Source organism: Babylonia areolata, chromosome 8, assembly GCF_041734735.1.
Source record: "Babylonia areolata isolate BAREFJ2019XMU chromosome 8, ASM4173473v1, whole genome shotgun sequence".
In the NCBI taxonomy this organism is placed as follows: Eukaryota; Metazoa; Mollusca; class Gastropoda; order Neogastropoda; family Buccinidae; genus Babylonia; species Babylonia areolata.
Window position 1 is genome coordinate 13,292,406 of NC_134883.1, and position 12,904 is coordinate 13,305,309.

The 12,904-nt window shown below is 43.5% G+C and overlaps 1 protein-coding gene across 3 annotated transcripts in view; it reads left to right on the forward strand.

The window, feature by feature from the left end:
* The first annotated feature begins 7,396 nt into the window (after positions 1 to 7,396).
* The window catches only part of LOC143285041 (uncharacterized), a 16,759-nt gene continuing 11,251 nt past the window's right edge, over positions 7,397 to 12,904 (forward strand). For all 3 annotated transcript variants that reach the window (XM_076592225.1, XM_076592227.1, XM_076592226.1), the window contains exons 1-2: positions 7,397 to 7,534; positions 12,344 to 12,710. In XM_076592225.1, the coding sequence (XP_076448340.1) occupies positions 7,504 to 7,534; positions 12,344 to 12,710 (398 nt within the window). In that variant the 5' untranslated portion in view covers positions 7,397 to 7,503. The remainder of the gene's footprint in view (positions 7,535 to 12,343; positions 12,711 to 12,904) is intronic.

Sequence of the window (12,904 nt, forward strand, 5' to 3'; positions counted from 1 at the left end):
AGTATGACTACCTACATGGCGGGCTAAATAAACAGAACGGTCATACATGTAAAATGTTACTTGTCTGTCTGTGTATGTGTGCGTGCCTGAAATCTGATTGAATGACACAGGAAACGAATGATGAGCGTCGGCTCTACCCAGATTGGCAGCCTGTTGTGCAAATTACCCCGTGTTTGTAAATCGCTTTATGGACACATCTTAGAGCTTGGTCTCCGACCGAGGATAGGCGCTATATAAGTATCCATATCAATCAATCAATGAAACATAAATCGATACATACATGACACATACATTAATGAATGATTAGAAGTGTATGTGAAAAAATATGTAAAAGATCAATTTTTTATTATGATTATGTCTGTAGAGTTGTCGATTCACAACAGGCAAGCAAATCATCTTAAATTCAGACAGTTGGGCAATAGGAGGTGTGTGTGTGTGTGTGTGTGTGTGTGTGTGTGTGAATTTGCTTCTATGCTGTGTGTGTGTGTGTGTGTGTGTTTCTGTGTTTTTTTTTGTGTGTGTGTATGTGTGCGTTAGCGCGCGCGCGTGTGCTTTGATGTATTTGTTTCTGTGTGTGTGTGTGTGTGTGTGTGTGTGTCTTTTCTTCCCTTCCAAAATGTGGTCGTTGCGCAGTTCCCTCTCTGCTGTAAAAAAAATTGTCTTTACCTTTAACAAAAGAGTGTCTCAGTGTTCAGGAAGCACGTGCGAGCCGAAACATGTGCCTGTCGACAGTTGAGTTTGAAACTGGCCACTCTGTGTGCAACCACTCGTGGTTCACTTGGCAACAGTGACCGGAATACAGAACATGCTCCATACCGCTGTGTTCACATGACGGAGGTCTGGCCGCTTCCCCGGTACCCTGGGTATTTGTATTTGTATTTCTTTTTATCACAACAGATTTCTCTGTGTGAATTTCGGGCTGCTCTCTCCAGGGAGAGCGCGTCGCTACACTACAGCGCCACCAATTTTTGTTGTTGTATTTTTTCCTGCGTGCAGTTTTTTTTATTTGTTTTTATTTTATTTATTTATTCAGACTTCTTGCTATAGCGCATATTCTTGAAGCTCTATGCGCTTTACAATAGCACTAAAAAAAAAAAAAAACATTCACTCAAACATCCCCACACATATGCATATAATTTGAAATATAGGCGAGAGAGAAAAATTAAAATAGGTCATGTCAGTTGATTAAATCAAGAAATGCAACAGGTATTTAAAAAAAAAAAAAAAAAAAAAAAAAAAAAAAAAAAAAAAACCCACCCCGCATTACACACACATATCAAAACTAGAAAGATGAAACAAATGTTCACACACACACACACACACACACACACACGAATGACAAACAATTGAAACACACAGGCTACATCATCACATGATAAAGCAATATTCATCGAACATTTCAAGTAAAAACGTATGTACATCATTACATTTAAGAAATTAAACCTGAAAATGTAAAAAATGTACGTATTGTTAAAAAAAAAAAAAAAAAAAAAACCTCACACCTCCACCACGTCCACATACACTAGCACAAACACACACACACACACACACACACACACACATACACACACACACACACACACACACACACACACACACAACTCATCAACAACAACAAAAGCACAACAGATGGACAACTGAGTAAACAAACTACAACATTACTTCATAAAACAGTTCGTGTTAAAATCTCTCACATACATATTTATACATTAAAAAAACAACAACACAACAACACACACACGCGTGCGCACGCGCGCGCGCGCGCACACACACACACACACACACACAAACACACACACACACACACACATGTACCAACTCACCCACCCGCACACCCGCAACACACAGACACAAGCTCGCGCGTGTGGACGTGCAAACACCCGCCACCACCTCTCCCCCCTCGCCCCCCCCCCCCCGCTCCCCCTCCGCCCCCCCCCCCCCCCAACCCTCCCCCCCCACACACAACACAACACAACCACACACCTCTATTTCATTTCAATTTCATACAACATTGTATGACTGTCTGAACAGATGTGTCTTCAGGGCAGTTTTAAACTGTGAGGGGGTTTCAGAGTAACGAGTTGTGAGTGGAAGCTGGTTCCAAACAGTTGTCGCAAAGTGAGAAAAAGATCGCTTGCCATAAGTCTTTGTTTTGATTCGAGGGACAGTAAAGGTTCTATTGTCTGAAGAAGAGCGGAGTTGTCTGGCAGGGGTATAGACATGAAGGAGATCAGAAAGATAGACAGGAAAGTAGGGATCAGTGAGAGAGTTGAAGCAAAGAGTGGATGTTTTATGTTGTATTCTTGCAGAGATTGGGAGCCAGTGAAGCTGTTGGAGGAGTGGCTGTACGTGTTCGTGTTTTCTGACTCTGAAGATCAGTCGTGCTGCTGAATTTTGAACCTTTTGAAGTTTGTCTAGGAGGTACTGGGGAATGGCAGAGAGTAAGGAGTTACAGTAATCAAATTTAGACAGAACGAGAGAACAGACGAGAGTTTTGGTTGCATCAGAAGTGAGAAGATGGCGAATGCTACTAATTTTCCTGAGTTCATGGTAAGCAGAGCGACAGATGTTGGACACGTGTTTTTCCATGGACAGAGTGTCAGAAAAAGTTACCCCTAGATTTCTTGTAGCAGATGAGAACTGAATGTTTGTGTTACCAACAGACATAGAGGAGGGAGCGGAGTCAGGTAATGGTTTGTTCTGTGAGTGAATCAGGAGGACTTCAGTCTTGTCATCATTTTGTTTTAGTTTATTTACGGTCATCCAATGCTTGATGTCAGTAATGCATTCTTGAATGTTGTTGATGGTGTTATTGATCTGGTCAGGTGTACATGAGTCATATAATTGTGTGTCATCGGCAAAAGATTGACTTTGGACGTTGTGCTGAGCTGTGATGGTACCAAGTGGATTTGTGTACAAAATGAAGAGCACGGGTCCCAAAACTGATCCCTGGGGGACTCCGAATTCCAGAAGAGAAGGTTGAGAAAGGTGTTTGTTAGTAACGACAGTCTGGGTTCTATTGGACAGATAAGATGAAAACCATTTCAGTGTTGTGTCAGAAACTCCAAATGAATGAGAAAGACGATTAACGAGGATGTTGTGATCGATTGTATCGAATGCCGCTGAGAGATCTAAGAGGGTGAGGACAGAGAGTTTACCAGTATCTACAGACAGCAGAAGGTCGTTCATAACTTTGAGTAGAGCTGTTTCAGTGCTGTGGGAAGGGCGGTAGGCGGTAGTGTTTCCTATCGAAGTGGATTTTTCTACAGAATTTTGCCAGGAACAATCCTTTTGTTGCGTGGGTTCTTTTATGTGCGCTAAGTGCATGCTGCACACAGGACCTCGGTTTATCGTCTCATCCGAATGACTAGCGTCCAGACCACCACTCAAGGTCTAGTGGAGGGGGAGAAATTATCGGCGGCCGAGCCGTGATTCGAACCAGTGCGCTCAGATTCTCTCGCTTCCCAGGCGGACGCGTTACCTCTTGGCCATCACTCCACTTGTGTGTGTGTGTGAGGGGGAGGGGTGGGGGGGCGTCCATTCCATTCTAGTGCGTCTCCGCTTGGGGCTCTCCTTTGCCTGCTTCAAAACTGCACAGCAAATAGGTATTAAACCAACTGAATATTTGAAATAAAATGCATTTTTTTTAATATAAAGTAAATAAATGATAACACCTAAATATGATTAAAATATATGCATAACAAAAAAACTGAAGATAAACTGGAATGAACATAATGGAGATTAGAAATAGATTCCCAAAACCTCTGTGTGTGTATGTATTGTGTGTGCGCGCGCGTGTATATATGTGTTCTTTAGTGGGTTTTTTTTCACCATAAGTGCAGTCAACGGATCTGGCCCCAAATATCTTTCTGAACTCATCCATATCTATACCCCGTCTCGCCAGCTCCGTTCTTCTTCTGATACTCGACTTCTCAGGATACCTCACGTCAGAAGTAAGACCTATGGACACAGATCGTTTTCTTTTCAATCGCCAAAGACGTGGAACAAGCTCCCTGATAACCTCCGTCATTCTGATTCCCTCGCATCTTTTAAATCTCGTCTCAAAACTCACCTTTTCCCTCAGCAATAAGTTCAATTGTGGCAGGTCCACAACTACATGCATGTATATGAATGTGTATTGTGTGTGCGTGTGTCTATGTAAGTTTGTGCCTGCCTATGTGTGCGTATGTGTTAGGGTAGCTGTTAGATACACATGTATGTTAAAATGTATGTATGCAGTGTGTGTGTGTGTGTGTGTGTGTGTGTGTGCGTGCGCGCGCGCGCGCGCGTGTGTGTGTGTGTGTGTGTGTGTGGTCACATTTTGGTGTGTGTATGTAACATAGATATAATGTTTTATGTTATCAAAAGCGTTTTTGTAAAGCACCTAGAGCAGATTTCTGGATAGTGTGCTATATAAGTATCCATTATTATTATTATTATTAAGTGATATTTAAATAAACCAATTGAATATACAGAATAAAATACATTTTTATAAAGTAAATAGATGATAACACCGAAATATGATTTCAAATAGATGCATAACAAAACACTGAAAATAAACAAGAATGAACATAATGCACATTAAACGAAAAATAAGAGAGACGCAGTCTACAAGAGAGATGCAGTCTACGAGAAATAAGAGAGAGAAGCAGTCTACAGGAGAGACGCAGTCTACAAGAGAGATGCAGTCTACGAGAAATAAGAGAGAGAAGCAGTCTACAGGAGAGACGCAGTCTACGAGAAATAAGAGAGAGAAGCAGTCTACAGGAGAGACGCAGTCTACGAGAAATAGGAGAGACGCAGCCTACAAGAGAGACGCAGTCTGAGAAATATGAGAGAGACAGTCTACGAGAGAGACGCAGTCTACAAAGTCTACAAGAGACGCTGTCTACGAGAACTGAATAGAGAGACGCAGTCTACGAGAGAGACACAGTCTACGAGAAAAAGAGACGCAGTTTACGAGAAATAAGAGACGCAGTCTACAAGAGAAACGAGAGAGACGCAGTCTACGAAAAGTTGCATTTGTAAAACTATGGCACGAGAAATAAGAGAGAAGCAGTTTACGAAAGGTTGCATGTAAAACTGACCGAAACAAATTAACGGGGAGGTTGGGCGTGGGGGCAAAACACCTTACCTGACTTCAGTGGACGAAGATTCCGTGCAAATTGAAAATCCACACCAACATCTTCAGTCCATAATTATACACAATTAGTTTTCGGTGTGTCAGCAGAAACCTCCACCAGTGGACAACGTCAAGACCCCAGCATCGAACAGCGCTTTGTCATGGGTCGCTAAAACCCAGCTTTACCGGTGTGTCAGGCTGATGTGTGTGTGTGTGTGTGTGTGTGTGTGTGTGTGTGTGTGCGTGCGTGCGTGCGTGCGCGCGCGCGCGCGCGTGTGTGTGTGTGTGTGTGTGTGTGTGTGTGTGTGTGTGTGTGTGTGTGTGTGTGTGTTTGTGTGTGTGCTTGAGCGTGTGTGTGTTTGTGTGTACATGCACGCGCGCGCGCGCGCGTGTGTGTATGTCCTACACACACAGGAATAACAAGAGCGGATTAGAACAACATACACTTCCCAATTTCTTTAATTTCTCAAGTCACTATGGCTGTGAGTCCTATCTGTTTCTGACTGCCTGTCTGTCTGTCTGTCTGCCTGTCTGTCTGTCTGTCTACCTGTCTCTCTCCGTTCGTACAATTGACCTGACCGCATGTGACTGTTCTGACCTCTGATAAATATTCTTCTTCACTTTGAGGAACAAAGAAACAGGTCAGACGTTCGAGTATGTCATATTTCTGCATTGATTTACACTTTTTTTGGTGTTGTCTACAGTCCTTTATTGTTCATTCTCACAACAAATAAAAAGAGATTCTGATTCTGTGTCTGATTCACACACACACACACACACACACACACACACACATACACACGCGCGCGCGCGCCCACACACACACACACGCCCCCCCCCACCCCCCCAGTCCTTTATTGTTCATTCTCACAACAAATAAAAAGAGATTCTGATTCTGTGTCTGATTCACACACACACACACACACACACACACACGCGCGCGCGCACACACACACACGCACACACACACACACACACACACACACACACATGCGATAATCACAATCATCATCTCTTACCTGAATTGATTGCTCTGAAGGATGGATGGCCGCGATAGATTGTGTCATCGGTTTCGGCACATAATATTGCTGGTGACAATAATCATGTGCCGACCACCAGTCACTTAAGTATTGTCACCGGTGACAATGTGTGCCAACCATCAGAGTACTTCTATTTTGTCGCCTGTGACAATATATATGTGCCGACCATCAATGCACTTGCTCAAATAGTGCTGTTGTCCCAGGATCATGGCAATGTGGGTGTGTGTGATGGGTGATTAGAGAGAATGGGAGTGGGTATATGGGTGGTGGTGGTGTGGTTCAAAAGGGAGCTAGAATGACTGCCGATTTTTACCCAGTTTATCTTTTCTATCCAAAACCCTTTTCTATTATTATTATTTTTTTTTTAATAGATTTATTAGTTATTATATATATTTTTTTCACAATTTTTACAAATCTATGGCATGCAAATTACAACTATGCTCCTTTTTACAGGTGTGTATTTTAAGTGAAAATTGCTACTATCTCAGCCGTTTAATCATGTGTGTGTGTGTGTTGGAGTGTAACAGTTGTAGTATTGAGAGTATGTTACTTTATGGGTTTTGTGAATTGTGTTTTTAAATTAAAAACAAATAATGATTCTGTTTTATATGTTAAAACTGCTTTTCATGTGCTTTCTTGTTTCACTTTAGCTACTGGATTTGTAAAGCGCTTAGAGCTTTGCTTATGCTTGGATTATAGCACTATATAGAAATAAAAGAAATCATTATCATTACCACTTACATAATATTGTCATCAGCGATCACCAGGGCACTTAATCAATTAAGTACTGTCGAGCCGGCGATCATTGAAACATGACCCGCGATAAAATTTCTCGACCCTCCCCGCCCACCCACAAACCCCCCCAGCACCCCTAACGTTCCGACCCCCCCACCACCCCTTCCTATCCCTGTTCCACTATTCCCTCCACCTACCTTTCCCATAAACACTACCCCTACCTTCCCCACCCAACCCCCCTCCTCTCCTCCCCAAACACACTTCCTTCTCGTGACAGGGCAGGTGAAAACTCTCTCTTTCTTTTCCCTCTGTCTCTCGCGGTTTTTTTTTTTTTTTTTTTTTTTTTTTTTTTTCTTTTTCTTTTTTTTTCTCCCCCCCCCACCCCCCCCCCCCCCCCCCCATTTCATTCCATCCGTCTGTCGAACCAAAATTATGGTGGTGTGACGGACAGGACGGACGCGAGACGGGCGGTTAGTGGTGGTGGTGGTGGTGGTGGCAAGATCTTAGTGGGCATTCCTCAGTGGGAAGCTGATGGCTGCGTTTTAATTCAGTGCTGGGGTTCAACTGGGCACGGCTCATGAGGGTGCTCCCCAGGCCTAGAAGAGAATGGGTCTGAGCACGGTTGCGGCAGGACCTGGTGAGTGAAACGTACGTGTGTGTGTGTGTGTGTGTGTGTGTGTGTGTGTGTGTGTGTGTGTGTGTGTGTGTGTGTGTGTGCATTATGATGTGTTGTTGTTATGTTTTGTGCATTATCATAATTTCATACTTTATTATTGTATGGAACACTATTATAGTCTATCGTATCGTATCGTATTGTACTGTATTCTATTCTATCATATTGTATTTCATCTATTCCCTTAGACACCACATACATAAAGAGGGGAACCTTGAGAATGCATTCGATTTCTCACCAAGAGAAGTTGTTTCATATTCTCTATGCATTCGAATCCTTAAAAAAATTGAACAAAGAATAGCGTTTCAAAAACAACCCCCACATTTTTACGCATGGTATGCTGCGGAACCAAACTATATCAGATGCAATATACCCTGTTGTTTAACTCTCTCCATACGAACGGCGAAAGAGACGACGTTAACAGCGTTTCACCCCAATTACCACCATCAAAATATTGCAAGCGGAAGGCTCTTGTACTGAAGAGGTGAATGTTGACAAAGAATACCACAATTCTGACGACGGAAGCTAAAGGTTGGGTCATTGAGACACCCACTGGACATCCGTACTGAGTTAATTGTGTGTGAAGTATTGTCTTGTTGAAGCAGAAACAGCCAGCATAAAATGTGCGTCTACATTGACCCACCAAAATAGTCCATGAAATACCTTACTGCCTGTTTATTTATTTATTTGTTTGTTTGTTTTTCGCGCAGCTTGCATCTGACCAACGAGTCATGTGTCTATCTATCTATCTATCTATCTTTCGGCATGATGCTACGTCCTTGGGACAGGCACTGTACTCCGATTTTCCTCACTCCACACAGGTGTGAATGGGTAGGCATACAGCTTCGGTCAGGGAAGGTTGGAGCGATGGAAGAAAACTGGCTCCTGCCTTCCTATGTCGACCCCTGGACACAGTGGATATGGACCTTTAACTCTCTCCATACGAACGGCGAAAGGGACGACGTTAACAGCGTTTCACCCCAATTACCATCATCAAAATATTGCAAGCGGAAGGCTCTTATACTGAAGAGGTGAATGTTGACAGAGAATACCACAATAATTCTGACGACGGAAGCTAAAGGTTGGGTCATTCAGACACCCTCTGGACATCCGAGGGGTCTGTGTAGAGGAGAAGAGAGGACTGGCTGTACTGAGTGAGTTAAAGCTGTAGGACCTTCAGCCCAGTTAAAAAAAATAAAAAAATAAAAAGGCACCAGACTAAACACCTAACATGTTTGTGTCTCTTGAACGACAGAGTATATTCAAAACTCGATAGAGGTAACCTGAACCGTAAGCCGAATGCTTTAATTGTTCATGATATCAATAATAGCTCATTAAAATGATTTTGAACGATTGAGGTTTGAACCCATGCTGGAGGCGAAGTTCACTATCTTTTGGTCTGCGCTAAATTGTTTAGGGCTTGGGTTTTGGTTTTGTGAAGGTTTCGTTGTTTGAGGCAGTGAGTCCAGGGTTTGAGGACAGAGAGTCTGTCTATGATAATTTTTTTTTCTTTCCCAATCAAGGGGGGGTTGCCGAGTCACAGGTCAAGCATTCCCTCCCTTTGTTTGCGTTTTCTCCCTTTGGGGGTGTTTGTCTTAACTCGCCGCTGCCGCGGGCCGTCATACATGTCACGTGATTGCAAGGCGCGCGAGGGCACGTTGGCCAAACAAAGTGAGGACAAACTTTTGCCGCGGATGTGTTTGGACGTCAAGTTCCGGGCTGACGTTCTTATCCTTGTGGGACTGGGGTTTTCCTTCTTCCCTCCCCCCTCACTCCACTTACCCCCTGGCGTCCACCCCCCATCCACCCCTCACTCCCCTACTCCCCCACCATGTTCCCTCACCCCTCCCTCTTCTCGTCGTTCTCACCCCCCTTCCATCCCCGTTCAATTATTGCCTTCCACCCCCCCTCAGCTATTCCTTTCCATCCTCATTCGAGCATTCCCTTCCATCCCCGATGAACAATGCAGTCATTCCCTTCACTCATCACTCAATCATTCCCTTCCATTCCCATTCAGTCATCCCCTTCCACCATCCCCATTCAATCAATTCCACCCAGCCCCCGTTAACCATTTCCTTCTATCCCCATTCAGTTATTCACTTCCATCCCCCACTCAATAATTCCCTTCACTACTCATTCAATAATTCCCTTCACTACTCGTTCAATCATTGCCGTCACTATTCGTTCACTCATTCACTTCACTACTCGTTCAATCATTCCCTTCCACCCCCATTCACCTGTTCAATAACTGCCTTCCATCTCCGTTCAGTCTTTCCCTTCCATCCCAGTCATTCCCTTCAATCCCTGTTCAATCATTCCCTTCAATCTCTGTTCAATCATTCCCTTCTATCCCAATCATTCCTTTCAATCCCTGTTCAATCATTCCCTTCCATCCTCTTTCAATCATTCCCTTCCATCCTCTTTCAATCATTCCCTTCCATCCTCTTTCAATCATTCCCTTCTATCCCTGTTCAATCATTCCCTTCCATCCTCTTTCAATCATTCCCTTCCATCCTCTTTCAATCATTCCCTTCAATCCCTGTTCAATCATTCCCTTCCATCCTCTTTCAATCATTCTCTTCTATCCCTGTTCAATCATTCCCTTCTATCCCTGTTCAATCATTCCCTTCAATCCTCTTTCAATCATTCCCTTCAATCCCTGTTCAATCATTCCCTTCCATCCTCTTTCAATCATTCCCTTCAATCCCTGTTCAATCATTCCCTTCCATCCTCTTTCAATCATTCTCTTCTATCCCTGTTCAATCATTCCCTTCCATCCTCTTTCAATCATTCCCTTCCATCCTCTTTCAATCATTCCCTTCCATCCTCTTTCAATCATTCCCTTCAATCCCTGTTCAATCATTCCCTTCCATCCTCGTTCAATTATTCCCTTCAATCCCTGTTCAATCATTCCCTTCCATCCTCTTTCAATCATTCCCTTCTATCCCTGTTCAATCATTCCCTTCCATCCTCTTTCAATCATTCCCTTCAATCCCTGTTCAATCATTCCCTTCCATCCTCGTTCAATTATTCCCTTACACCCCTATTCAGTCATTTACGTTAGAATAAGAGGTTCAGGTTTTTGTTCTCCAGAACTGTGTTAGCCGTTTTGTCCAGCTTTGATTAATTAGCTGATTAATCTGCTTGCTTCCTGATTTATTTATTTGGTCATTAACTGCTCTTACGTCTCGGCAACATGCAGTGTTTCTTCTGGATGAACGAATGAATGAATGCATGATTGAATGAATGGATTTGTCGACAATTTGTATGTCCTTGCCTACCCATTGTTCCCACATAACGATATCAACATCTGTTGTCCACGGTACGAGATGTTCCGTCTTCTGTATGTAAAGAAATGACTGGTAGACGGAGCGCTGTTTCAACTTTCCTTTTGTCAAAGATGCTGTATTCAATCAATTCCCGGTCTGAAGTTTCTCTACTTTTCTATCTACATGAATTCGTAAATTTCATCTGACAAAATAGCCTCTCTCTGTCTCTCTCTGTGTCTCTGTCTCTCTCTCCCTGCCCCCCACAAACCCCCCCCCCTCTCTCTCCAGCGTACAGTTTCTGTAGCTTTCTATTTACATGTATTCATATGTTTTATCTTCCATTCAGTACAGCCACCGCCTCTCTCTCTACCCTGTTGCTGGCCTATTGATCCTTGTATGTACTTTTCAAAAGATTTACCTTTCATCCGTCAGAATCAGAGCGTTGCATGCATGGATACAAATGACTGGTGTGCAAGCGCTTTGATTTGCACAGGAATCAGGGCTACACAGACATTTCATTAACTGCTTACTCCAGCATTTGGTGGTAGTTGACCTTTGGGAACGATTTTAACTCTTTCCATACGAACGGCGAAAGAGACGACGTTAACAGCGTTTCACCCCAATTACCATCATCAAAGTTAACGCCGACTGTTCTAAAGTCCTCTTGGCCCAGAGTGCTGGAATCAGTATAACTTGGGCTAGCTCAGGTAGTCGGGACATCAGTTGTCCCCCCTGCTGTCCTGATGGCCATGGTCCGACACGACTATCACTGATACATACATACATACATGCATGCATACTTACTTACTTACTGAGTATATATTTATGTAGATTTCTGTATATATTTCACTCCTTTCTTTGTTTCTTTCATATGGCTTGATGTTTAAAACAAAAAGCAAAAAAGCAGTTGTTGTTCATTCAATTACCATCGTGAAAAAAAAAAAAAAATCCACTTTGACATTGACTCACTTTCTTACTTACTTACCTACGTACTCACCCGTACTGTGACATTGACTTACTTTCTTACTTACCTACGTACTCACCCGTACTGTGACATTGACTTACTTACTTACTTACCTACGTACTCACCCGTACTGTGACATTGACTTACTTACTTACTTACCTACGTACTCACCCGTACTGTGACACTGACTTACTTTCTTACTTATTTACGTACTCACCCGTACCTTGACATTGACTGACTGACTTACTTACCTACATACTCACCCGTACCGTGACATTGACTTACTTACCTACGTACTCACCCGTACTGTGACACTGACTGACTTACTTACTTTCCTACGTACTCACCAGTACTTTGACATTGACTTACTTAATTACCTACGTAATCACCCGTACTGTGACATTGACTTACTTAATTACCTACGTACTCACCCGTACCTTGACATTGACTGACTGACTTACTTACCTACATACTCACCCGTACCGTGACATTGACTTACTTACCTACGTACACACCCGTACCTCTCACCGACCAATGCAGGTCTGCTGCTGCTGTTAGCGGTGCTAACCTGGCAGTGGGGCCACAGCAGCAGCAGCAGCAGCAGCAGCAGAACGAACTGTCGGGCCGACACAGAGGCGCGCGCCCAGCAGTGTTTTGCCAACCTGACGTGGGGGGTGGCGCCCTCGCAGGAAGACGACAATGGCTTCAACGACATCAACGATGGTGGTGGAGGAGGGGAAAGAGGCCCCGACGACGGTGGCGGCGTTCACCAGCGGGCGTCAGCCACAGCAGCAGCAGCAGTAGCAGTAGCAGCAGCGGCAGCGGCCCCAGGGCCCGCGGTGCGGAGTATCACGAGCGGTGCTGCCATGTCCCTGGATTACCGGAAGATTCGAGAATACTGCGCTGAGTGAGAAGAGAATTTTTGAATGAGAGGGAGTTTGGCTGAACAAGTATTAGTAATTTTTTCTGGTGGTTATTGAGTAATGAGCAAGATAATGCTTTATTATTATGATTATGATTATGATTATTGTGATTATTATGATTATTATGATTATTATGATTATGATTATGATTATGATTATCATCATGTTTTTATTTTTA